This window comes from Paroedura picta, chromosome 8 (genome assembly GCF_049243985.1).
Source record: "Paroedura picta isolate Pp20150507F chromosome 8, Ppicta_v3.0, whole genome shotgun sequence".
NCBI classification, from domain to species: domain Eukaryota; kingdom Metazoa; phylum Chordata; class Lepidosauria; order Squamata; family Gekkonidae; genus Paroedura; species Paroedura picta.
In genome coordinates this window covers 11,282,399-11,308,957 of record NC_135376.1, presented here as the reverse complement: position 1 = coordinate 11,308,957, position 26,559 = coordinate 11,282,399, and the positions used below count along the sequence as shown (strand labels likewise).

At 45.8% G+C, this 26,559-nt stretch overlaps 1 protein-coding gene across 4 annotated transcripts in view; it reads left to right on the top strand.

Annotated features, from left to right (window-relative positions):
* Window positions 1-26,559, top strand: part of NAALADL2 (N-acetylated alpha-linked acidic dipeptidase like 2) — a 552,606-nt gene that overhangs the window by 375,332 nt on the left and 150,715 nt on the right. For all 4 annotated transcript variants that reach the window (XM_077348363.1, XM_077348364.1, XM_077348365.1 and 1 more), the window contains exons 8-9: window positions 1,595-1,800; window positions 10,476-10,604. In XM_077348363.1, the coding sequence (XP_077204478.1) occupies window positions 1,595-1,800; window positions 10,476-10,604 (335 nt within the window). The remainder of the gene's footprint in view (window positions 1-1,594; window positions 1,801-10,475; window positions 10,605-26,559) is intronic.

Sequence of the window (26,559 nt, the reverse complement as noted above, 5' to 3'; positions counted from 1 at the left end):
CCAAGCCTTCCTTTCACAGACTATTAGCTTTACTTATTATAAAGAACACTAAAATGTGTTTCAAAAAGAAATCTGATTCCAGCCCAGCCTTTCTCATCTTTTGTACCACTGAGAAATTCCTGAAACATTTGTCAGGCTTGGACAAACCACAGAAGTGGTGCAATCATGCAGAATATGGTTGGGAAGCAGAGCTGTGCACATGCCCATCTAGGGTCCCACCCCTCCCTTCCAAGCCATTTTGGGTGGGGGGGGGACAGGTCAACAGGATCATAGATGATCACATCAACCAACATATGTTTAACAGATGTTAAAAATAGGTAAACAATGAATTAACTCCCACCCGTTCTGGAATCCCTTCCAGGGCCATCAAGGAACCTCAGGGGTTCACGAAACCCTGGATGAGAAAGCTTGTTTCTGTCCATGAAAAATAATAATATTACTTGCTTGTCCAAGTTTGCAACAATATTGGTAGAAAGTGTTCTCAAGATACAGCTGAATTATGTTGACTCCTGGTGAGGGTTTAATGGCAAGAGCCAACAGCTCGGTTATTCCATGGGTGTCTCTCACTGCAAACACTTTGCCTGAAGATGTCAGAGGGAGAAAATTGTTTGGGGAAGGGAAGCACCTTGATCGGGCAGAAGACCATGTCATCTACCTTCCAAAGCAGCCATTTTCTCCAGGAGAAGTGGAATAATTGTCTTAAATAAATAATTCATGTAGTCTAGCAATCAGGGATCCATTGTAATTCAGGGAGAACCCCAGACCCAACCTGGAGGTTGGCAACCCTCCATAACAGCCTACTTCTCTCCGGTGTTGTCTGTTGGTATTACAGGGAAGAACCCCGCTGGAGAGCTAGTTTACTGGAAAGAACTTTCTCGGTCCGACTGTGTGTGTCCAATTAAAAAATATGTTCATGAGGAGTAATCGCAGGAAAAGACCCGGAGGAATATGTAATTTCATAGACAATTTAATGCACAGATGATTTGCTACACAGACTTTTCTGGCACATGCCAACATGTTGCCATCGGGGATGAATGAAAAACCTCAGATAAAAATACGAAACTCCTTTTATTTCATTTTTTTCCACTAAATATTTCTTGGAGGAGAACAGCCATGACGGATGTAAATATTATGTTTTGCCTGTAAAACTGCGATGAAAATGAGAAGAAAACTCTTCCTAGTGCATTTCTTTCTTCTTCTTTTCTTCTTCTTTTCTTCTTCTTTTCCTTCTTCTTTTCCTCCTCCTCCTCCTCCTCCTTTTTCTTCTCCTTCTTTTCCTTCTTTTCCTTTTCCTTCTTTTCCTTTTCCTCCTCCTCCTCCTCCTCCTCTTCCTCCTCCTTCTCCTTCTCCTTCTTCTTCTTCTTCTTCTTCTTCTTCTTCTCCTTCTTCTCCTTCTTCTCCTTCTTTTCCTTCTTCTCCTTCTTCTCCTCCTCCTCCTCCTCCTCCTCCTCCTCCTCCTTCTTCTTCTTCTTCTTCTTCTTCTCCTTCTTTTCCTTCTTTCCTTCTTTTCCCTCTTCACCTTCTTCTCCTTCAGTGGAGAGCAGCGCCAGTAACAGCACTGCCTAATTCATAGGAAGCGCGCTTAACTTTTCAGACCGATACGTCATCGTTGGCAGCCATCGCAGCCGCTTAAGGAGTCACAGCAGCCAGCCATGGGCTCACGGCACTGCAGTGATGACGGCGCTCATTCAAGCCTTGATGCGGAAAGTGAAGAAAGGCTGGAGGCCGGATCGAACCATCATTTTTGGCTCGTGGGGAGACACGGCGTTTGGCAAGATTGGCTCCTATGAATGGGCAGAGGTAGGAACTCATTGGATTTCTCCATGCGTGGGGAACCAAAAAATGGGATTGCTACGATTATTATCACCACCTGGGGCAGAAATGAGACTGCAAAGCCAATACAGTTTTCTTCTGAAATTAGTGGCTCCACCCCCTGAAAATGTAGTCACAGATGCTTTCAGCCCAGTTAACACATCATTGAAGGATACGGAACTGACTTTTGGTGACTCCAGCAATGGGCTTCCAAGGCGAGTGAGGAGTAGAGGTAGTTTTTTGTTCCTTTCCTCTGCAGAGTCTTCCTTGGTGGTCACCCATCCAAATACCAACCCTACTTAGATTCCAAGTTCTGATGAGATTATATTGCCTTGCCATTGAAGAACAACCCTGGGATTTTCCCTAAAGCAACCTTTTGTTGAACATAATAGCTGAGGATACCAGAGTCAGTAAACTCATGTTGTGCATTCCTCTTTTCTTCCTGCCGTCAACTTTTACAAGCATTGTTGTCTTTTCTAGTGACTTCTATCTTCCCATAGAGCCCCAGAGCAGGGAATTCCCAAGTAGGGCTCCTGGGCCTTTCCCTTTATCCTGCTTAATGGACTTGGCTGCCAGCTATCCCTAGCATTGCCATGAAAGCAGGGAATGGGTCAATTTCATGGAATCATAGAATCATAGAATCATAGAGTTAGAAGGGATCTCATGGATCATCTAGTCCAGCCCCCTGCACTACGAGAGCCAGTTTGGTGTAGTGGTTAGGAGTGCGGACTTCTAATCTGGCATGCCAGGTTCGATTCTGCGCTCTCCCCACATGCAACCAGCTGGGTGACCTTGGGCTCGCCACGGCACTGATAAAACTGTTCTGACCGGGCAGTGTCTATTGTGGGGAGGGGAATGGGAAGGCGACTGTAAGCCGCTTTGAGCTTCCTTTGGGTAGGGAAAAGTGGCATATAAGAACCAACTCTTCTTCTTCTTTTTCTATGAAGGACACTCACATTCCAATCGCTCATCTACTGTAACCTGCCACCCCTTTGCCTTCACAGAATCAGCCTCTCCGTCAGATGGCTATCTAGCCTCTGTTTAAAAATTTCCAAAGATTTCCAAAGATTTCTCTGATGTGGTTTCCTTGCATGGTCACAACACCTGGATAGGGATGGAGCCTGGATGTCTACTTTTGCCTCAAACCACCTCCTCTCTTTTCCACCCCCAGTGATCCAAGCCAGTTTGGTGTAGTGGTTAACAACAGCAGCTTCTAATCTGACAAACTGGGTTTGATTCCCTGTTCCTCTACATGCAGCCAGCAGGGGTACCTTGGGCTCATCACAGTCCTGATAGTGCTGTTCTGGTTGAGCAGTCCAGTCAGAGTTTACTCAGCCTCACCTACCTCAGAGGTTGTTTGTTGTGGGGAGAGGAAGGGAGGGCAATTGTGTGCCGCTCCTTTTGGATAGAGAAATGTGGGATATATTTTAAAAACTCCTCAAACTAAAGGTTTGTTAGAAGAATGACATTTGAGTCCAGTTGCCCCTTTAAGACCAACCAAGCTGTATTCAAGGTGTGAGTTTTCATGGATGGAAGCTCACACCTTGAATAAAACGTTGTTGGTCTTACAGGTCCTATTGGACTCCAATTTTGTTCTGCTATTTCAGACCAACATGGCTACCCACTGTGAGACTCCTTTGACACTTCTTTGGGTAGTAAAAAGCAGGGTATAAAAATGAACTCCTCCTCTTCTCCTCAGGCATGGCAGGGAGGCGTGGCCAGCTGACATCACTTCTGGCCCACTTCTGGGCAACCCTAAAGCCTGAAAAATATTTCAGGGTCTCCTCTATGGTCAAAAAGTTGGAAAAGGCTGCCCTAGACCCAGAGAACTATTATTTGCCTCTCTGGGGACGCATGTATAGAGATGGCTACATATTTCATCACTGGGGCAAATAATGGCTCCCTGGATATTTTCTTTTTGAGTCAAGTCGATGTGTGTTTCAGAATTAAGTCCTGAGCTTACGACTTCCAGACTTTCTAGAAAGATGGGAAATACAGAAGGTTTATAAACTGACCCTTTAAGATTAGTGATCAAAGCTGTGTGGAATACGCTCCATTGGAACTTCTTGAATAATAATAAATAAATCAAGGGAAAGGCTGTAGAACCTTTGTTGAATAAAGCACTGACGGAATAGCCATTTCTTTACACACCTGTCATGGTGAATGGCAAGTCATTAAAAAGATAAACAAGGCGAATGTGACACCGAGCACTAAAAGCTATTAGTCTTCATCAGTGCAGGTAATTAATCACAAGCAGGTTTCTGAGTTTCCCCCAATTTGTAGACAATTAAAATGTTCTTCCGCTTGCATACAAAAGCTAACCAACGTCAACCACACTGCGAGTCTACCAGATGACAACAAATTTCTGGATGTGTGTCGGGTATCTATCAGGGGCAGAAAAGGGTTAATGAGACACTCTGTCAATCTGAGAGAAGTCTCCACCTTTCTCCATCTATCAGCAACGGAGCTGATACAAGATAAATAAGCAGTATGGACTATCTCGGAGTGTGGTTAATTGGTACATGCCTTTTTGTGTGATCAGACCACAACTCATATGAGAGGGGGGATGAAAAGATGGGAGATATGCAGATTCTAGTCAAATACGTGGCCACTCATTGGATCAGAGTATTAAATGGCAGTGGCTCAAAACAGATGCTCGTATTTTGATTTGGTCATCGCATTTCTCACCGGTACCCAAGATACTACAAGTGACAAGTAGGAACTATTATTCTGAATTATCGTCTTTCGGATTCAACTATTTGACATAATTTCCTGCGCATTTAATGGAGTAGCTCGCTCACTTTCCCAGGCCTAAATTCGTCTTTATCTGACTGCTTAACCATGTCACAGCATGACTCCCTTGAGGAACTATGCGCTGATTGCCTTTAATGATGAGTCTGAATTCCATATTAGAGTTACAGTGGCTTCTCGGTTCACTGGTTCCTTTTGTCGTGACTTATTTGTCTATATGAAAAGAAGGGCAATCGAGTTGCTGATCATCTCAGGGATGTGTGATCCTCCTTCCAAGAAATTCCCCAAGTCATCTTAAAGCTTTATTTAACTTCCTTCAGAATCCCTCAGATTCTTTGTCCTTTTTCCTCACCTGCATGTTTATTCAATGTATGCATAATTTGGAATCAATTGACAAATACATGGACGTTTCTTGAAAAATACCACCTTCCAAAACAAACAATAAATCTTCTGTGTTGCTCTGGATGGTAGGGAGTTGTAGAAAGTTGTTAGTGTTGAGTAGGTCCCCTGAAGGGCTCTACGCTCAGGCAATGCCAACAGACTGGTGATCGCCAGCCCCAAATAAGTGTGTCTGGCCTCAACCTAAGACAGGGCTTTTTCAGCTCTGGCCCAGGCTTGATGGACTGAGTTCCCAAGTGAGATCAGGGCCTTGTCAGAGCTCTTCCACCAAGCCTTTGGTTGAGGCCAGCACAACTACTAAGTGCATTGCACAACATACATCTAATGGATCTCCCCTACACATGCCCATGCCTTCCATTACAGCAGTGGTCCCCAACCCCTGGTCCGGAGACCTGGTCTGGAGACCGTGGATCAGTAGAATCATAGAATCATAGAATCATAGAATCATAGAGTTGGAAGGGGCCATACAGGCCATCTAGTCCAACCCCCTGCTCAACGCAGGATTAGCCCTAAGCATCCTAAAGCATCCAAGAAAAGTGTATATCCAACCTTTGCTTGAAGACTTCCAGTGAGGGGGCGCTCACCACCTCCTTAGGCAGCCTATTCCACTGCTGAACTACTCTGACTGTGAAAAACTTTTTCCTGATATCTAGCCTATATCGTTGTACTTGAAGTTTAAACCCATTACTGCGTGTCCTCTCCTCTGCAGCCAGCAGAAACAGCATCCTGCCCTCCTCCAAGTGACAACCTTTCAAATACTTAAAGAGGGCTATCATGTCCCCTCTCAACCTCCTTTTCTCCAGGCTGAACATTCCCAAGTCCCTCAACCTATCTTTATAGGGCTTGGTCCCTTGGCCCCAGATCATCTTCGTCGCTCTCCTCTGTACCCTTTCAATTTTATCGATGTCCTTCTTGAAGTGAGGCCTCCAGAACTGCACACAGTACTCCAGGTGTGGTCTGACCAGTGCCATATACAATGGGACTATGACATCTTGTGATTTTGATGTGATGCCTCTGTTGATACAGCCCAAAATGTCATTTGCCTTTTTTACCGCTGCATCACACTGCCTGCTCATGTTTAGTTTACAATCCACAAGTACCCCAAGGTCTCGTTCACACACAGTGCTACCTAGAAGCGTATCCCCCATCCAGTAGGCATGCTTTTCATTTTTCTGACCCAGATGCAGAACTTTACACTTATCTTTATTAAATTGCATCTTGTTCTCATTTGCCCATTTTTCCATTGTGTTCAGATCTCGTTGAACTCTGTCTCTATCTTCTGGAGTATTTGCCAGTCCTCCCAATTTGGTGTCATCTGCAAACTTGATGAGTAGTCCCTCCACCCCCTCATCTAGATCATTAATAAATATGTTAAAAAGTACCGGGCCGAGCACCGAACCCTGAGGTACCCCGCTACTCACCTCTCTCCAGTCTGATGAAACACCATTGACAACAACTCTTTGAGTGCGGTTCTCTAACCAATTCCCTATCCACCTAACGATCTGAAAATCCAGATTGCAGTCCTTCAACTTATCCATCAGAACATCATGGGGAACCTTGTCAAAAGCTTTACTAAAATCCAAGTAAATGACATCAACCAAATTTCCCCGATCCAGCAAACCTGTTACTTGGTCAAAAAAGGAAACTAGGTTGGTCTGGCAGGACCTGTTGGAGACAAATCCATGCCGACTTCCTTGGATCACCAAATTGTCCTCCAGATGTTTGCAGATCGCTCCCTTTAATATCTGCTCCATTATCTTCCCCACAACAGAGGTCAGACTCACTGGTCTGTAGTTTCCCGGGTCATCCTTCCTCCCTTTTTTGAAGATCGGAATAACGTTTGCTCTTTTCCAGTCCTCCGGGACATCTCCAGTCCTTAAAGAGGTTCCGAAGATGATGGACAAGGGCTGTGCAAGTTCTCTGGAAAGTTCTTTGAGTACTCTCGGGTGCATTTCATCTGGACCAGGGGATTTGAACTCATCCAGTGCAGCTAAATGCCTCTCGACAACCTCTCTATCCATGTTAACCTGCCACCCAGACACTATGCTTTGGCTACAGCCATCTCTAGATGTGCCTAAACACTTTGACCTGTGGGAAAAAACAGATGTAAAATAGGCACTAAGCCTTTCTGCTTTCTCTGCATCTTTCGTTAAAGTTTGTCCATCCGCACCCAACAGCGGGCCTATTGCCTCCTTTACTTTACGTTTGCTCCTCACGTAACTGAAAAATCTTTTCTTGTTACAATGGGCTTCCCTGGCCAATCTTAGCTCACTCTCAGCTTTGGCCTTTCTGATGATTGATCTACAGTGCCTAGTAACCTGTAGGTACTCTTCTTTAGAGCTCTGTCCTTCCCTCCATTTCCTGAACATTTTCCTTTTCTTTCTTAGTTCCTCTTGAAGTTCTCTGTTCATCCAAATAGGCTTCTTAGAGCTTCTGCAGTGTTTTCGTAGGTACCGGGCCGCAGCTCCTCCTCGTCCTCCTCCCCAGCTGCTGCCTCATGGGCTGCCCTGCCACTCTTCCGCCAGCTCACCTTTTGTGCTTTCCAGCAGCCACCATGGCTGGGGCTCCCCCTCGGTGTGGCACTGCACAACTGCTGCTGGCAGTGCTCTCCAATAGGTGGCGGGAAGTCAGGGGCACCAGTGGGAAAGCAAGCGGAGACAGGGCTCAGGCAGTGGCATCCCTCAGCAAAAGACTCCTCCCCCCCCCCCCCGGGCTTCAGTAAAATTGTCAAGCGTTGTCCAGTCCCCGGTGATAAAAAGGGAACCACTGCATTACAGCACTGGAAATTGCTCCATAGACCAAGTAGGTGAACTTACACTGTTAGAAGTTAGATTTTGCTCTCCAGTCTTTTAATTGGATGCATTTTATTTTCCAGATATTTATATTGTATTTTAATGTAATTTCATCTTGTATTTAAATTATGCTATTGGCCTGAACCAATGTGGCTTCTCTTACATCACATCCTGGGTTATCCAGTTCAATCTTGTTAGAAGGGCTAACTCTGCTTTGGATTAAGCTGTGTCTAAATAGTTTAATATGCAGATGCCCAGATCATGTACACTTTCTTTATAGTATGGATCTACACACCTTTGGATATTACAAAATCATTGCCACCTTCTAGATTTTCCTGTCTGTCCAGAAAGATCCAGGAGGTAACGGATTACAAAGCTCAATAGCCAAGGATATGTTGATACCGTTGTAGGGTTTGAGAAACTTGGAGGTGTTTGTGGGGGGGGGGGGGAGATACAATTGCTAGGCAGGCAATCGAAATAATACTAAAAAAATATTAAAGGCTATTTCATAGCACCCTTTTGGACAATCACGGCAATGCAACATGAAGTTCAGCAGATAGATTTGACTCCAGTCTGAGAATATTCTAATCCAGGGGTAGTCAAACTGTGGCCCTCCAGATGTCCATGGACTACAATTCCCAGGAGCCCCTGCCAGCAAATGCTGGCAGGGGCTCCTGGGAATTGAAGTCCATGGACATCTGGAGGGCCGCAGTTTGACTACCCCTGTTCTAATCAATGCTTTGACGGAGAAGTGACCCATAATCGAGGCGATCATCAAATGGAAAGTGTGCCATTTGCCTGTGATCGTGTGTAAGCAATACTCTGAAATTACGGACGCCTCATTCTTCCGGTACAGTTCCGCTTTTGAAATTAGCAGGAGGTGGAGGGAGGGGAGGGGGGCTCAAAAGAGACCCTTGCAACTGACTGGAAGCATTTGGTTAGTTCTACTTCAAATCATCCTAATGCCCAGCGTAATTGTGTTACACCCCTTCTGCTGGGTATAAAGAGACTCTTCACGGAACAAGCGGCTCATTACTGGCAAGGCAAGTGGGGAATAATTGAAACATGCTTCATGCAGATCAATTTTGCTTTCAACGATATAATAAAGTGACGGTGTCGGAGAGTCGTTTGGCATTCAGCTCTCCAAAAGGGGCCACCCCAGCTTGAAATGTCAAACATTTTTGAATGTCTGATCATCTTTCTATTGGAAGTGTGGGGGATCTGCCAGGAACAAGGTTAGAAAACACCTCCCCCCCCAAAAAAAAACCCTTTCAGTCATTTTGTAGCAGGGGGCATACATTTGGCTAATCTGAGCGAAAACAAACAAACCCCTAATTGGTAATTTGGGGATATTTGTTCAGCTGGATATATTGATTTTATTTTATTTATACTTTGAAGAAGAAGAGTTGGTTCCTATATGCCGCTTTTCTCTACCCGAAGGAGTCTCAAAGCGGCTTACAGTTGCCTTCCCCTTCCTCTCCCCACAACAGACACCCTGTGAGGTGGGTGAGGCTGAGAGAGCCCTGATATTTCTGAAGAAGAAGAGTTGGTTCTTACATGCCTCTTTTCTCTACCCGAAGGAGTCTCAAAGTGGCTTACAGTCGCCTTCCCTTTCCTCTCCCCACAACAGACACCCTGTGAGGGAGGTGAGGATGAGAGAGCCCAGATATTTCTGCTAGGTCAGAACAGCTTTATCAATGTTGTGGCGAGTCCAAGGTCACCCAGCTGGCTGCATGTGGGGGAGCGGGGGAATCAAACCTGACTTGCCAGATTAGAAGTCTACACTCTTAACCACTACACTAAACTAGCTCTCTGATTTGTGTACCACCCCTTTCCAGATGGGGTGTGTGTGTATTTGTATGTGTGTGTTCTGGAAAACCAAAATGGCCAAGCACAAAAAAAACTGAAAATAATCAGATTCTTCAGGACTGCGAGATAGCTGAAGTTGAAGTATATTTAGAGGACTTTCAGCCCCTTTAAATGCCTTTGGAGTAAACTCTCAGCTTGGAGAAGGCATTTAAAGGGATTGAGAGCTCTTTAAATGCCTTTGGAGTTCACTTGCACTTCCATGGTAGCTTGCAAAAGTCCTGTGAATTTTAAAGAGACTGTGTTCCTTTTAAATTTGAAATGTCTTTCCCCCCTCCATAGGAGGATGGGAGGCACCTTCTTGGGGTCTCATAGAATTGGACCTGCTGGTCCAATTTTTTCCAAACTTTTTTATTTGTGTGTGTTTTGAGTAGATGTACCACCAGCTTTGTCCCAAATATGGTGCCTGTTCCTTCAAAATATCCCCTAGAGTCCCAGGTACCCTCCCCCAGAGCCCCCCAGGCTATAATGCAGCTAGAAAATTAGGCATTTTTGAATATTTGCTGAATCCAAACACCATACTGGTATTGAGATTCAGGAATATCAGCAAATATTTATGGGTTCAATGAACCCAGAAAAGACCTTTTCCCCCCCCAACCCCCTGTTTCACAGTATGTAATTTACTCCTCTCCCCAGACTCCTCAGAGCTACACTCATTCTTAAATCCTTCAGGGATCATTGTCTGTTTTGCTCAGACATATCCTAGGGGAAATGGAGTTAACTATTACTTTGGGAATTGGAGTGGGGGGGGGGAGGAAAAACAGATGGCTTGTATGCCACTTTACCATTCAAGGGAATAAAATAAGAATGGTGGACTTAATTATGATCTGGCTTTTGCTATGGCTTGCATTGCAGGACCTCGGGAAAGTCCTTGAGAGAAACGCCGTGGCCTACGTGAGCATTCATGACCCTATAAGAGGCAGCGCAGTTTTACGGTCTATCGCCTCACCTTCCCTTCAGCAACTGGCAACCGAGGCTCGAAAGGTAAGAGTCCTCTTTATGGAATCTTCCTCTGATTTTTAATGCTGGGCTGACATGAAAGATTAAATTCAATCTGTTTGGCTTTTTTCGTATTTCAGCATGCAGATTTTAAAAATATATATATACTCTGACCATGTGCGGAAATGGAAATTTTAGCAGTGGGGACTTTCAGAGGAATCGATTGCTAAAAACCCTGAAAGATTTGTAAATCCTTGTGTGCAATGGGGACACATTTAGGGCAATGGGGACACTGCTTCCAATCTACCCCCAAATTTAAGACAACAAGAGTATCCTTATACAGATTTGGGAATGGAGTTTGGGGAGGACAAGAATCCTTAGGCACCAACCTAACTGGTTGCACTCCCCAGTCTGCTGCAAGTGACCCTGGGGAGCCTGCTTTTTTCTTCCCTTGGTCCATGAGGAGGATCAGCAGGTGTGGGTGAACAGCTGGAGGGTGAATGGCTGCAGCTTCCTGCCCAGGTGGGGATGGAGCAGGGAGTTTGGGTCCCTGACCATGCCTCTGACCACATCTGTAGTGTTTGCTAGTGTTGTCTCTCCTTCTTCCCTCCCACTTTGGTGCATGTGCCTCAAAGTTCTGGTCACTGCATCTCAAAAATGACATTGAAGAGCTCTTAAAAGTAGTACAGGGGAGGGCTGCCAAGATGATTAGGGGGTCGGAGCATCTTCCCTATGAGGAAAGGCTGATGAGATTGGGACTTTTCAGTGGAGAAAAGAGATGATTCAGGGGGGACATGATAGAGGCTTATCAAATAATGCATGTGGTGGAAAGTGTTGGCCGTGAGATATTGTTCTTCCTCTCCCAAAATACCGATATTCAAGGGCATCCAATGAAACTGATGGGCAGTAGGTTTAGGACGGACAAAAGGAAATACCACTTTACACAGGGAGGGATTAGAATGTGGAATTTGCGGCCAGAGGAGGTAGCGATGGTTTCAGGAATTGGCTTTGGTGTGATACAGGATGCTGGACTAGTTGAGAGAGCTGTTTTTTTCATATACTGCTTTTCACTACCAAAGGAGTCCCAAAGCGGCTTACAAACAACCTTTCCCTGCCTCTCTCCAAAACAGGTACCATATGAGTTAGGTGGGGCTGAGAAAGCTCTAACAGAACTGCTGTGTGAGAACAGCCCTACGTGAATTGTGACTAATCCAAGGTCACCCAGATGGCTGCACATGGAGGAGGGGATAATCAAACCTGGTTCTCCAGTTTAGAGTCCACCAGTCTTAACCACAACACCATGCTGGCCCTGAGAGCCCTTTAAATTCACTTCAACTGCTGCTTTCCAGCTGTCTCAAAAAATCTCAAATATTTTTGGGATTGACGTGTTTACTGCCATTTTGAATAGCTGTAAAATTGGGCACAAAAAATCTGGCTCAATTAACACCTTAAAAATGCCTCGGGGGGGGGAGTTGCGGCTCTGTTTAGCAGAATGCACACCCCTAGTTGGGTAGCCATGTTGATCTGAAGCAGCAGAACAAAGTTTAAGTCCATGTGAGAGAGAGCTCTGACAGAACTGCTCTGTGAGGACAGGTCTGAGAGAACCGTGATTGGTCCACGGTCACCCAGCTGGCTGCATGTATAGGAGTGGGGAATCAAACTTGGTTCTCCAGATTTAAGGCTGCGGCTCTTAACCAGTCTGTCAAGCTAACTATTGTCTGATCCAGCAGTGCTCTTCTTATGTTCTTTAGTGTAGCGATCCCCAACCTGCGGGCTGCGGACCACACGTGGTCCTTCGACTAATTGGAGGGGGGCCGTGAAGGACGCCTCCCCCCCCTGGCCCTTTACTTCATCCACCCCTGGCCCTTTACATTGTAAAGTTTACAACACACTTCGGGTGTCATTACCATAGCGATCAGAGAGTGTTAGAGCAGTGGTTGAGAGTAGAGGAGTAAACTACCCCCCCTCCCACACCGGGCCTCAGTAAAATTGTCAAGCGTTGAGTGGTCCCCGGTGATAAAAAGGTTGGGGACCACTGCTTTAGTGCACTGGCCCATATTTCCAACAGGCGACTGGGGCCCGTTTCCTATAATACCAGACCCACAAGCCCTTCTCCTCCCCCCTCAAAAAAAATCTAGTCTATAAATTACTCTGGCTTGTGCCATAGGAATTGTTTCTAAAGGTCAGGTGAAATGGAGAAAAAAACCCACAACACTTCTTTTTAACAGCAGAATCATTTTAATGTCGTTGCAGGTGTAAGATTACAAAACACTGTATAAAGGCCACAGTTCCAAAACCCAGTGAAAATGGTTGGTTTATATCAGCTATATCTGAAATGATAGGAGGGTCTGAAAACCGCTCCTTCATCCATTCCCACGGGTGCTTTTGGTTTGCCATCTGTCTACGCGACTTCGGCTTTCCCCCCACTTTAAAGTGGAGATTGATCCCTTTATTAAAAATGAAATCTTCTTGCTTTTCGGTACGGCTGTCCCCAAAAAAACAAACAAAAACAAGACGGACACTGATTAACTTCTTTCAGAAAGAATATTAGCTTTAATTTGGTTTTAAATCCTCTCCAGAAAACAACCCCAGGAATACATGTTGCCCTTTCTTGGGAAAAACTGTGAATTAGTTGAAGACATTTGTGGATACCAGGTACACGGCATATATGCTGCCAACCCCTGCATGTTCCGCCGTGTGGCCAAGATAATTATAAATACCGTACCCTGTATTAATAATTAGTCTGGTACCAAATCCATTGAGACAATGTTAGATAGGTGGGGAAATGAAAGAAGGAAATAAGTTTGAAATCAAGTCTGGTTAATCCTGGGGAAAAAAACCCGGGAAAAGAAAATCAGAATTAAGGGGGCAATTTTATGTAGTCTGGAACAGCAATTAATGGTGTGAAATAGTTATTATTTTCTAAACGTGGCAAACATACTGTTTTGAATAATTAATTTACTAATTTATATATACTCTGCTTTTCTCTTCAAATGCGGCCAAAGCAGCATACAAAGACATTTTATCCTTCTTCCTTTTATACTCACCACTGCCACCCTGTAAGGTAGGCTTGGAGAGAGAGACAGGATGGAGGTCACCCAGTGAGCTTCCATGTCAGAGTGGGGATTCGAACTCAAACCTCCCAAATTTTAGTCTAGCACTCGAATCGCTACATCAACCTGAGGGCTTCTTTCTTTATCATTTACAATAACGATCCCCAACCTGTTGGCCTCGGACCACATGTGGTCCTTTGACTAATTGAAGGTGGGCCCCGAAGGACGCCTTCTCCCCCCCCCCCCGGCCCTTTGCTTCATCCCCCCCGGCCCTTTACAACACACTTCGGGTGTCATTGTCTCCCATCACTCCCAGATGGGACTATCTCATTGCAGAGAAACAAGCTCAGGGTTCCCATTGATTTGTCATTGTCGCGAGTTAAAATTTCCATGAAAATAAAATGTTCCTTATGTTCATTGTCGTGGCGTGTCTGTATCTTATTTTGAAGGGATGTTTAAACCTTACCATAGCGATCAGAGAGCGTTAGGGCAGTGGTTGAGAGTAGAGGAGTAAACTACCCCCCACCGGGCCTCAGTAAAAGGCGTTGAGTGGTCCCCGGTGAGTGGTCCCCGGCATTGAGTGGTCCCCGGTGATAAAAAGGTTGGGGTCCACCGATTTACAAGTGAGTTAATTCTGATAGTGTCTGTTCTCTCCATCTAAGGTTGTTAAGTCCCCCATGGACACCAGTGGGGGACAGGAGATAAGGTTGCCGGGTACATGCTAGGAAACCCATGGAGATTTGGGGATGAACCCTGTAAAAGACAGGCACAATAGACTTCATCCTCCAAAGCATTTGTTTTCTCCAGGGAACTGATCTCTGGAGATTTCTGGGGCTTAATTGGGAAACAGTAAAATAGGCGATTGCAAGCTTCTGATCTCCAACTTAGTTGGGAATGATGTTTTCGGAGGGGGCGGGGTGGAATCAAAGACCACTTCCAGCTGATCCTTCAGCTGATGTCACGTAGCTTCTGATTTGGAAGATGTTCCTGACAGTTAGAGCGGTTTCTCAGTGGAACAGGCTTCCTCGGGAGGTGGCGGGTTCTCCATCTTTGGAAATTTTGAAGCAGTGACTGGATAGCCATCTGACGGAGAGTCTGATTCTGTGAAGTTGAGGGGGGTGGCAGGTGACAGTGGATGAGCGAGAGGATTGTGAGTGTCCTGCATTGGGCAGGGGTTAGGACTAGATGACCCAGTTCGTCCCTTCCAACTCTATGATTCTATGATTCTAAGCATGGAGGCATTGGGAAGAATGAAGTTCTTGTTCAACTTTATTGCACAAAGATGGGCCGAGCTTTGTCTCTTTAATTGGCTGCAAGAGGGTGTTGCTTCTTGGCACGTAAACAACCTGCAAGCACTAATTTTGTGTGCCTGTCAGGGGGATTCTGGCTGCAACCCTGAATTAAACAAGAGAGCTGATTTAAATATTAGGATGATGAAGCCAAAGAGGAATTCAAACAATTTCCGCGACCTTTGCAAAGCAAGAGCGAACTCTGTTCAGCCATGCTAATTATCGTCCGCATTCACGGGAAGGAGATTCTGCCAAGTTACATTTGTGGCCGTGACTGTTTTGTGGGAGAAGTTGCCGTTTGTTGGCTCGCTGTGTTAATGAATCACCATTTCTTTGGCAGACTGTCACTGGGAATTCAGAGTGGGTTGGGGCGGAAATTAAATCCCCGAAATAAGGCCATTAATTCATTAGTCTTGAATTTGCATTTCACAAACACAAAAGTTACTCTGACTGATCAGTTAATTAGCATTCCCAAGCTTTGTTAGTTGGTCGCGACAATAATAGCCCGGAGTTTTATGGGGCACATATTCTGGGTCCAGGTGCATGAAGTGGACGTTTAAGCAGGAAGGATGTACAGGTAGATGTACCTGGAATCGAACGGAAAGGAGGCGAAGAACAGCCGGAGCTTAAGCGATGCTGGAAAGCCTGCAAGAGGAAGCTTGCGGGCCTCACTACTGAACTGAAAATTCAATCTGGAAACTGCCCATCAAAAAAGGAAAATTGCCTCAACACGGAACACCCCTAGAACACAGATTTTAACTGTAAATAAACAGCTTTTAAAGTGTTCAAGCTTAAATTATTATTATATGACTGTTTTGTGTTTCATTTTGATTGTTTACAATTTGTTGTTACCTGCCGTGGGCTGCATAGGGAAGGGCAGGCTATAAATCAAATCGTATAATTTGATTATATCATTTGATTTAACTGAATTAAATCATTTGATTTAATTCAATTTATAATTTATAAATCAAATAAAATCAAGTTAAATCAAATTATCAAAGGTCAGAAAGTTGCATGACTGAGGACGCTTCGCAGAGTTTGTCTCCCAGCACACATCTGGGAAATTGAAGTCACCTATGATGATAAGGTCCTGCCGCTTGGATATTTTCTCAAGCTGCTCACAAAGTGCAGCATCCACATCCTCTCGTTGGTCAGGCGGTCGGTAGCAGACACCAACCACCACACTGTTTGTTTTCCCCTCGCTTATTTTCACCCAGATGCTTTCCACTGTAGATATGCTCTCCTTCACTAGAATTTCCTGACAGGTAAGCCCTTTCTTCACATACAGTGCCACTCCTCCACCTCTTCGATCTATTCTGTTTTTTCTGAACAGTTCATATCCATCCACCATTACATTCCAGTCATGAGAATCATTCCACCAAGTTTCTGTGATGCCTACTAGATCATACCTTTCCATCAGCATGAGAACTTCCAGCTCTTCCTTCTTATTGCCCATGCTTCGGGCGTTAGTATAAAGACATCTGAATCCTTTTACTATTGGTTCCCTATGAGCTGGCCTTCCTGGTGGGCTGCCCCCGATCGTTCTCCTTCCTTACACTCCCTATGTTGATCGTCTCCTTCCCCTTGTGGCTTCAGTTTAAAGCTCTCCTGATGAATCTCCCCAGGTTCCTGCCAAACACATTCTTCCCCAGCTTCGATAAGTACAGTCTATCAGGTGCTAGTAGGCCTTCCTCAAGAAAGCCTATCCCATGGTCCCAGAAACCAAATCTCTCCTGCCGGCACCAACTATGCAGCCACTGATTCACCTCCATTATCTTCCTCCCCAGACGCATTCCTCTTCCCTTGACAGGCAAGATTGAAGAGAATGCCACTTGTGCCCCCATTTGCTTGAGCGTCCTCCCCAGATCTTGATAGTCTGTTTTAATAGGAGCGATGGTATTCAGGGATACGTCATTCGTTCCCACATGGACCATCACAAATGGGTAGCGATCTGTAGATTTGAAGACTTTGGGCAGCCATTCTGAAATGTCTTTAATTTTCGCCCCTGGCAAGCAACACACCTCTCGGGTTAGGGGGTCGGGCCCAGCCACATGGCGATCCATTCTTCTTAGCAGGGAGTCTCCAATTACCAGTACTCTCCTTTTTTTTTTCTTCTCAACTCCATTTCCTTCTATCCCAGTGGCCTCTTCCCTTTGTCTTAGACTTTGTTTTGGGACCTCTTCCCTCGTTGACCCTTGCACATCCTCTGCAAGGGCCTGAAATCTATTCTGGAGCTCCAAAGGCCCCGAGAACTGTCTCGGTTTAATGTTTCAAACAGATTAATTCAGCTCAAGTAAGGGATCATGCCTCATTAACTGTGCGACTATTATTACTTCAGACATATTACTCTCTAGGTAACGTTTAAAAAAAAATAAAGTCGTATGAAAATGGAGGAAGAACAAAAGATGTGAGAATGACCACATCAGAAAAGCAAGAAGGATTCCCTGCAGAATTAGATACATGAAAAACAGCCCACATCACAAGGAATAGTGCATTTGACTTACACTGAGGACTTGATTTGAGGCAGTGAGGGACCTCAGTGGAGGTGGGATTTCAATGTCATGTAATCCTACCTTCCTGCAACACCCCCCCCCCCTCACATAGCAGAACCTTTCTGCCCCAGTTGCATCCATTGGGGAGCAGAAATCCAGGGCAAATAGCATCTGCTACTGAAATGTGTCCACCACAACCCACCAACTGTGGCCCAGAGTGATGCTGCTGGTGTGGAATCGGCCCAGGAGTCTCAAAGTGGCTTACAAACGCCTCCCCTTCCTCTTCCCACAACAGACACCCTGTGAGGTAGGTGAGGCTGAGAGAGCTCTGTGACTGGTTCATCCAGCTGGCTGCATGTGGAGGAGGAGTGGGGAATCAAACCCAGCACTGCAGATTAGAGGCTTCTGCTCTTAACCACAACACCAAGCTGGCGCTTAGGATTGCTCTATAAAGTTGGTCAGCCCTTCCAACCCCTGCCATGTACCACTCAGTTCCGCTGCTGCCCTATCAGGCTCCAACACACACTATGCCCTTGTTCCGTGTTATCTCCCCGTTCTGATCCTTCAAAGACTTGTGCGAACAAGCCTTAGAGAATCTGTCTTTTCCGAGAAGATACTGGAATCAGTGATGATTCTTGAAGTTCTTTGCAACTTTGTTATTCTCTTTGGATTGAAAACACAATGGGGAGGAGAGGGGGGGAGAGAGAGAGATAACAGTTTTGTAGTCTGGCATGCCAAAAGATGTATCCGCATTTCCCGAGAGACTTTTTTTATGATCTGTAAAGTAGAAAGAAATAAAAAAAAATCTAGGCGTGCAATACAAACGGGTAGAATGATGTGGCGTGTGTTCAAACGAATCCCTGGCATTAAAAAAATGCCTTCAATGTTTTAAATGGAAATTGCCTTTCCTCTTAACATGAGACAATGCTGTTGATCTCTTTATGTTGAACTCTGCCTCAGTTGCTTCCGCCCTCTCCCTCCCTCCCGTGCAAACTCCCTTCCGTTTGGGATGATTGGCTCCGATGTTTAGCCTGTTCTTCCCTGATTTGGGAAGTCAATCATATTACGTTGAAAAGTATTGAAATCAAGGGCTGCCAAAGCAGAAGTTTGAACTCCGGAGATGTATACTGGAATTCACACGCCTTCCGTTGCGTTTCAAGGCGAAGGTAAAGGCAGAGTTTGAGAAGTGGCAGGCTTTGAAGGAGAAGGGGGGAAAAAACCCCAAAACATTAATAATTCAAAATACAATTTGTCATCCTGTGCCATTTGACAAGCAGGCAAATGCTAGTGTAATGTGTGATAATTATCCACACACACGCACCCTTCTTGGATCGACAGTACAGATGCTTGGAAACATGCAGCTCAACGTGGATTATTTTGGTTGCAGTGAGCTACCAGGATCAATTCCATTAAAAAAAATATAGCCTTCTTTCTGTGAATACCGACCTCTCCCAAATCGTTACAGCTCTAGGTTACAGCCTCACTTGGAATCCTGTGTTCAGTTTTGGGCACCCCGGTTGAAGAGGGATGTAGACAAACTGGAGCGTGTCCAGAGGAGGGCAATAAAGATGGTGAGGGGTTTGGAGACCAAGACGTATGAGGAAAGGTTGGGGGAGCTTGGTCTGTTTAGCCTGGAGAGGAGACGACTGAGAGGGGATCTGATAACCATCTTCAAGTATTTAAAAGGCTGCCATATAGAGCGGGGGTCGTCAACTCCCGGGCCGCGAAGTCCTCAATACTGGGCCACTGGCGGCTGCACCAGCCTCTCCCCCCCCGTCCGCAGCTAGAAGCTCGCCAGGCTGTGAGCGAAGCGGCCGCCAAGGCTTGTGCGTTTGTGTGCGCGTTTATTTTTTAAAAAAATTTAAACATAAATGGTCATGTTGACCTGCCCAATGGGCAGTGATGGGCCAGGAGGAGGTGGTAAGGGGAGGAGCCCTCCGTGGGCATGTATACTATGATGCTTCCCAACCATGTTCTGCACAATTGTGCTACTTCTGTGGTTTGTCGAAGCCTGAAGAATTTTTCAGAGGTTTCTCAATGGCAAAGAAGCTGAGAAAGGGTGATTTAGGGGCAGAGCTCGCCTTGTTCCTGAGTTCTTCGGGACAGAATATATATAGTCCATGGGCCTATGGGGAGCCACAGTTTGGCCTCCTTGATACACGTAGATAGAGAGGTATAGATATATGGGGATTTCAAAGTTCAGCTTCACTTTGTAAAAGTAATTTTTGAAGGTCATTTCCTGGGAGAAAGTAAAACACTGAAATACGTTGTAATTTAATGTTCATTTCTGATTATACCATGCAACATTTAGAAACCATCATCTTTCAGTCTTTAAGGATCTGATCTCATAAATTGAGAGGTAAGTCCTGCCAAAGCTGGGGAAGTGCTTTATTAAGTTTGCAGAAGGGAAGAAATCCTAGTGAAGCAGCTCTAGAATAGTGTCTTATGTAAAGCCTGCGGATTTGACATTTCATTCATGATGTTGATTTGATTTCTTGACCGCAACCTAGGGGTTTGTGCTTTGGCTTGGTTTGGCCGCTTTGGTGATCACTGGAGCCCAAGGTGGCCAGTGCTGTAGCACGTATCGGGGGGGGGGGAGTGGCAGTGCACCAGCTGGCAGCCACACACAGGCGCAGAGCTCTGTGCCTGCGTGCAGCCGCTGACTGGCACACCGCCACCACCCCTCCTCTCCGCATCAAGGCGCAGGCCTCCTATATGCCACTATGGGCTTCAGTGATCGCCAAGGTGGCCGAACCGAGCCGAAGCGCACAACCCTACTGAACCCTCACGTTCGGGGAGGTTCACAACAACATTAAAGTCAGCACTCAGCAAAATACAAAAATACTATATGTATATGTATATGTATATGTATATGTATATGTATATGTATATGTATATGTATATGTATATGTATATGTATATTTCACTGGCAGTCTTCAAGCAAAGGTTGGATACACACTTATCTCGGATGCTTTAGGATGCTTTGGGCTGATCCTGCGTTGAGCAGGGGGTTGGACTAGATGGCCTGTATGGCCCCTTCCAACTCTATGATTCTATATATATCAACTCTATATTTATTTTAATTCACCTACATATTACCTGGTCCTTTTACCTGGAGATGCCAGGGATTGAACCTGGGATGTTCTGGTGCCGAGCAGATATTCTACCAATGAGCTCTGGCCCCTTCCATGGTCTCAGTGGAATGCCAGCGGGTCCATACCTACATGATCCTATAAGTAGAATCAAAGAGTTGGAAGGGGCCATATAAGCCACCTAGTCCATCAATGCAGGATCAGCCTGTATCAGCCTAAGTACCAGAGCCAGCTTGATATAGTAGTTAAGAGCAGTGACTTCTAATCTGGCGAGCCAGGTTTGATTCCTTGCTCCCCCACATGCAGCCAGCTGGATGATCTTGGGCTCGCCATAGCACTGATGAAGCTGTTCTCCCTGAGCAGTAATATCAGGGCTCTCTCATCCTCACCTTCCTCACAGGGTGTCTGTTGTGGGGAGAGGCAAGGGAAGGCGATTGTAAGCCACGTTGAGACTCCTTCGGGTAGAGGAAAGCGGCATATAAGAACCAACTCTTCTTCATCTGTCCAACCTCTGCTTGAAGACTGAGGGAGAGCTGAGCACCTCCTCAGGCAGCTTATTCCACTGCCAGCACCGTTCTACGCATGGTCCTCTCCTTTGCTGCCAACAGGAACCTTTCCTTGCCCTCCTCCCAGTGTCAACCTTTCAAATCCTTAACGAGAGCAATCATGTTCCCTCTCAACCTCCTCTTGTACTTTTGAGAGTCTTGTACCCTTGGGGGAATGAAATTATAACTGCTCATGAAATATGCGTATGCAATTGCATAAAAATACATCCATCCACTTCTAAAGGAGAACGACGGTGCTTCGCCTTCTTTTGTTTTACCAATGCTTGATCTAGGAGTAAAGTAGCTCTGTCCCATGCCAGTCACAAATGCACCCAAGCCATACCACTCACAGGTGAGACCAAGGTATGCATAAGTCACAGGCGAGACCAAGGTATCCAAAGCACTCCCCAGGTGTGCATAAAAATATCGTTTTGCAAATTAATCAGAAGGAGAGAGAGACCCCCAAATGGCATCTCTGAGGGGCAGATGGGGTACTCAAACTCTTCAGATCTTGAAATTAAGCAAAATAACCCATCCTCAGCACCTGGATAGGAGACCACCAGGGAAGTCCCGAATTGTTATGCAGTGGCCGGCAGTGGGAGATGACCTCTGTTTGTCTCTTTTTTTCATAAGCTCTTTGGTTTGTCATAAGTCACCTGCAATCGACAGGTGCCTTCCACCATTAGGTGGGATGGGATGCTGCATGTTGCGTATGTGGACCTGCTGAGGACCAGAGCTTGAGGTCCGAGAAAGGATCATAATCCTGCAATTGTAATTGGCCAACGCATGGCTGGATCCTGTCGGTGGGATCCAATTGCTTTAAAAGTGAAACTGACCGATGGCACATGCTGGCTGGAATCTCCTACTGTTCTGTATATATTGGGTGTTTTCAGAGGGTTTTTCCCCCAGTTCAGTTTTAGTTCTCTATGAGCTTGGGTCAATGAAGAGCTGAAATGAACTCATAGCGTGCATGCTTCCTGAACCCATGGATTTTCACTGCAATTACAAATATGCGAAGGGAAGTACAGGAAAGATTTGCACAGGATCCAAGGGTTTTTAAGGATATTTTATTGAAAGGGAAATGATGGAAACAGTGATCCGACTAAAGCCTTGGCTTTCGAAGAAGAAGAAGGAGAAGGAGAAGGAGAAGGAGAAGGAGAAGGAGAAGGAGAAGGAGAAGGAGAAGGAGAAGGAGAAGGAGAAGGAGAAGGAGAAGGAGAAGAAGAAGAAGAAGAAGAAGAAGAAGAAGAAGAAGAAGAAGAAGAAGAAGAAGAAGAAGAAGAAGAAGAAGAAGAAGAAGAAGAAGAAGAAGAAGAAGAAGAAGAGCTGGGCTTTTTGTACCCCACTTTTTACCACCAGTAGGTAATTTAGTTAATGTATTCCTTATGGTGAGAATTTGTGTCTGCCACTTCCTGTGAAAAGAGTCACAAAGCTAGTGGGCTGCAGAAACTTAGTATGTCATTAATCAATGTTGGATAGCTTCCATTTTGCAAACAGTCTTTCTTATACCGGCTCTTCATTGCTTTTGTGTTTGACTCTTTAATTGTAGAAAGTTGCAGACCATGGGATAATTGAATCCTGGAGGAGGAAAGCCATCTTGGTAGTTTTTTTAAAAAAAATTACAACTGACCATAAGGTTTTCAAGGCAAGAGATGGTCAGAGGTGGTCAGCCACTGGCTGCCTTTGTGTACCGACCCTGGATTTCCTTGGTGGTTTCCCACCCACAAAGAGCCTCTTGTGGTGCAGAGTGGTAAGGCAGCAGACATGCAGTCTGAAAGCTCTGCCCATGAGTCTGGGAGTTCAATCCCAGCAGCCGGCTCAAGGTTGACTCAGCCTTCCATCCTTCCGAGGTCGGTAAAATGAGTACCCAGCTTGCTGGGGGGTAAACGGTAATGACTGGGGAAGGCACTGGCAAACCACCCCGTATTGAGTCTGCCATGAAAACGCTAGAGGGCGTCACCCCAAGGGTCAGACATGACCCGGTGCTTGCACAGGGGATACCTTTACCTTTTTACCTCCCACCCAAGTACTAACCAGAGCTGATCCTGCTTAGCTTATGAGATCTGATGCGATCGGACCAGCCTGGGCTATCCAGGACAAGGCAGGTAGCATACAGAAATTCAGCAGTCATCTTTATGATTCCATCGCCCCAGTGCCTTCTGGCTCAGATGTCGCACATTGTGTAGAAGAACTTTGCCTCAGCCGAAGGCACGGCTGCGAGGCGATCATGCAAGGTAGGCAAGCAAGATGTGAGATTTCTCCAAAAAGGGCATTCGGTAACCCATAGACCAGCCTTCGTGCCATACGTTCCTGTATGTTAAATCGCGCCCACTTTGCACTCCTACCTCACAAGGGCATTATGAATCTCAATTAAGGTTTGCTAAGTGCTTTGGCTGAAAGGCAGGCTTCATAAATATTACAGCACTGTAATTATCCTGTGCAGTGAGCTGTTGAAAGAGATAAGAAGTTCCTCATCGGATCTGGTGTTTTGGAGAAAACACCAGAGGGCTGGAATTTATGGCTTCTGCCGTGAGAAGCAGTGTGGTGGCAAAGCCGAGTAATAATTCAGACGGCACAAAAGTATAACTCTGTGGCATCTCTTGGGGTCACTTGATTCATCCTCCTCCGCCACCGCCCACAGGACAATATTCGTCTTCGGCTCAGTCGAATTTTAATAGATCGGGCTCCGTGCTGGTCTCCAGTCTTGAGGAATGTAATGGCTGCAAACAGTTGTTACCAACGGGCACGTGAATGTTTTTAAAAGTGACGTCTTGCCCCCACGGCATCTGCTACGTTTTCTATTTGAGCTGGCAGGAGCTCCAGATAGGTAGATGGAGAGATTGTAACACTCAAAGCAACCCATTGAGGCAAAATGTGACATCATCTCCCACATCAATGGCTTCAGCACAGATTAAAATCAGTAGCCAGCAGGCTAAAAGGGGACGAGACTGACAGCCTGTGTTATAGTTCACCTCGGTTGGTTGGTGTTTTCAAGAACTCACAGTCAGGAGAGGTGGAATGACCACGTTGGGAAAAAGAGCCTCCCAGGTTGTAATGTTATCCGTGCCCCACGTGAGGTATGCCTGGCCTCAACCAGTGCCAGGGCCTTTTTGGTCCTGGTCCCTACCTGGTGGAAAGAGCTCCCAGAGCAGCTAAGTTCCCTGTCAGAGCTATCACAGTTCCTTGGGGATTGCAAGATGGAACTCTTCCACCAGGCATTCAGGTTGAAGGACAAGGCAAGGAAGATCTACTGGGTCCCTCCTCTGTGTAGCTGAGCACCTACCCTGAGGCATTGAGCTGGAGGGGATCCATTGAGTTAGTTGTGTAGTATTGTTAAGATGTGTGAGGGTTATTGGGTGTAGGGTTTTATTGTATTTTGTTTTTCTTGTGCATGAAGGATCTGATCATAGGTACTGCACCCTGGCTTCTGTGTGCTCCTTAGAACGTTTGAAGAGCACCTATGCATAAACAAGTTATCGGTACACAGACTCTATTTGTGTTATACATGGAAGTGCAGTTTGAGCATAGACAGGCTTGTTCTGTTGGGAAATTCTCATGAATGCCTGGAGATGAGGGCAAGCAGAGTGGACACATGTTTGACCCGCCTACCCAGTCTATATGTTGTGCATTCCATGTTGACAGAACCTTTAACAGAGAAACAGGACCTTTGATAGCTTCGTGTGAATGCTGCCAGTCAAATGGTATGAATATCCAATATCAGAAGGACCCGCAAACATTGATAGCCAACCAATTGTATTTATTTAAAATGTTTTAATGCCCATTTTGTGCCAAATCGGGGTCTACAAGGTGGCTAACAAAAGAGTCTTCAAATGCTCTAATACCCAAGTGGCATGGTTCGTGCACCGTTTGTTGGTTGTGAATGGAGACGTGATTCTTTTCAACAGTTGGATGGTTCCTGCTTGTGGGGAAGCCCCTGGTGTTTTCCTTTTTAAAAATTCCCTCTTCCCTTTCTCCACCCCAGGCTTTCTTTCATCTTAGAATCATAGAATCATAGAATCATAGAGTTGGAAGGGGCCATACAGGCCATCTAGTCCAACCCCCTGCTCAACGCAGGATCAGCCCAAAGCATAGAATCATAGAGTCATAGAGTTGGAAGGGGCCATACAGGCCATCTAGTCCAACCCCCTGCTCAACGCAGGATTAGCCCAAAGCATAGAATCATAGAGTCATAGAGTTGGAAGGGGCCATACAGGCCATCTAGTCCAACCCCCTGCTCAACGCAGGATCAGCCCAAAGCATAGAATCATAGAATCATAGAGTTGGAATGGGCCATACAGGCCATCTAGTCCAACCCCCTGCTTAACGCAGGATTAGCCCAAAGCATAGAATCATAGAGTCATAGAGTTGGAAGGGGCCATACAGGCCATCTAGTCCAACCCCCTGCTCAACGCAGGATCAGCCCAAAGCATCTTTTTTGTTTCTCTTCTGCGATTCCTTTGTAAAGCCTCTTGCAGTAGTCGTTTTAGGTTTGGCTCGAAATCCCACGACAGCCATTCTAAAGTGGCTCTGACATGTTCTCTTCCGTGTCCACCAGCTCAAAAAGATCAGGGACCTTTGAGTCAGGCAGAGAGAAAGCATTTGGGCCAAGGCTGGCTGGTGAACTTCACGTCAGAGTCGGGATTTGATGAACCTGGCCGTTAGGCTAGCCACAGCATTGCCTCTGAATACTTTGGGATGTTCCTTGTCACACCCCATCTGGTGGGAGTGGGAGAGGGATAAAAGGTCTGGCTGGATGTCGTCAGAGAGCTGTCTCCTGAGACGAGACTGGCATTGTTTTCTCCACCAAGCTGTGAACAGCTCTCCAGAGACCGCGGAGGATTTTTCTAATCCCCATTGTCCTTCCTGACATCAGTGGGGTTGCAATGAACTCAATGGGCTTTTTGTCTAGCGGCCTCGGCATGACACTCCTGCCAGAATGCTGAGAGAATGAAAGGCCGGTAGACTGAAGTGAGCTGTAGGTCTGGCACTCCAGCCATTCTGGGTCAGGCTCCTGAAGAGGCTAAGCATGGTGTCTTTGCTGAGATGAAATGTCCTGCTTCTGGCAAGGCTTCTGGCAAGGGGAGCAGTGCCAGATCTTCACAAGGAAACATGGGAGAAGAGGCCAAGCTGTCTTAGAATCATAGAATAATAGAATAATAGAGTTGGAAGAGACCTCCTGGGTCATCTAGTCCAACGCCCTGCACTATGCAGGACCCTCCCAACCCTATTGTCCATCCACTGTAATCTGCCACCCCCCTTGAACTTACACAGAATCAGCCTCTCTGTCAGATGGCTATCCAGCCTCTGTTTAAAAATTTCCAAAGATGGAGAGCCCACCACCTCCCGAGGAAACCTGTTTCACTGAGGAACCTCTCTATTTGTGTTTTTGCCATAGCATGGAGACCCAGGGTCTCTCTATCACATATCTCTTGGGAGCCTTCTGTTGCTTTGACTTTGATAGTTTGGTGTCTCTTTGAAATGCTTTTATATTGTCTAAGCTGCTACGTGCACTTTTTGCATGGAAACCAC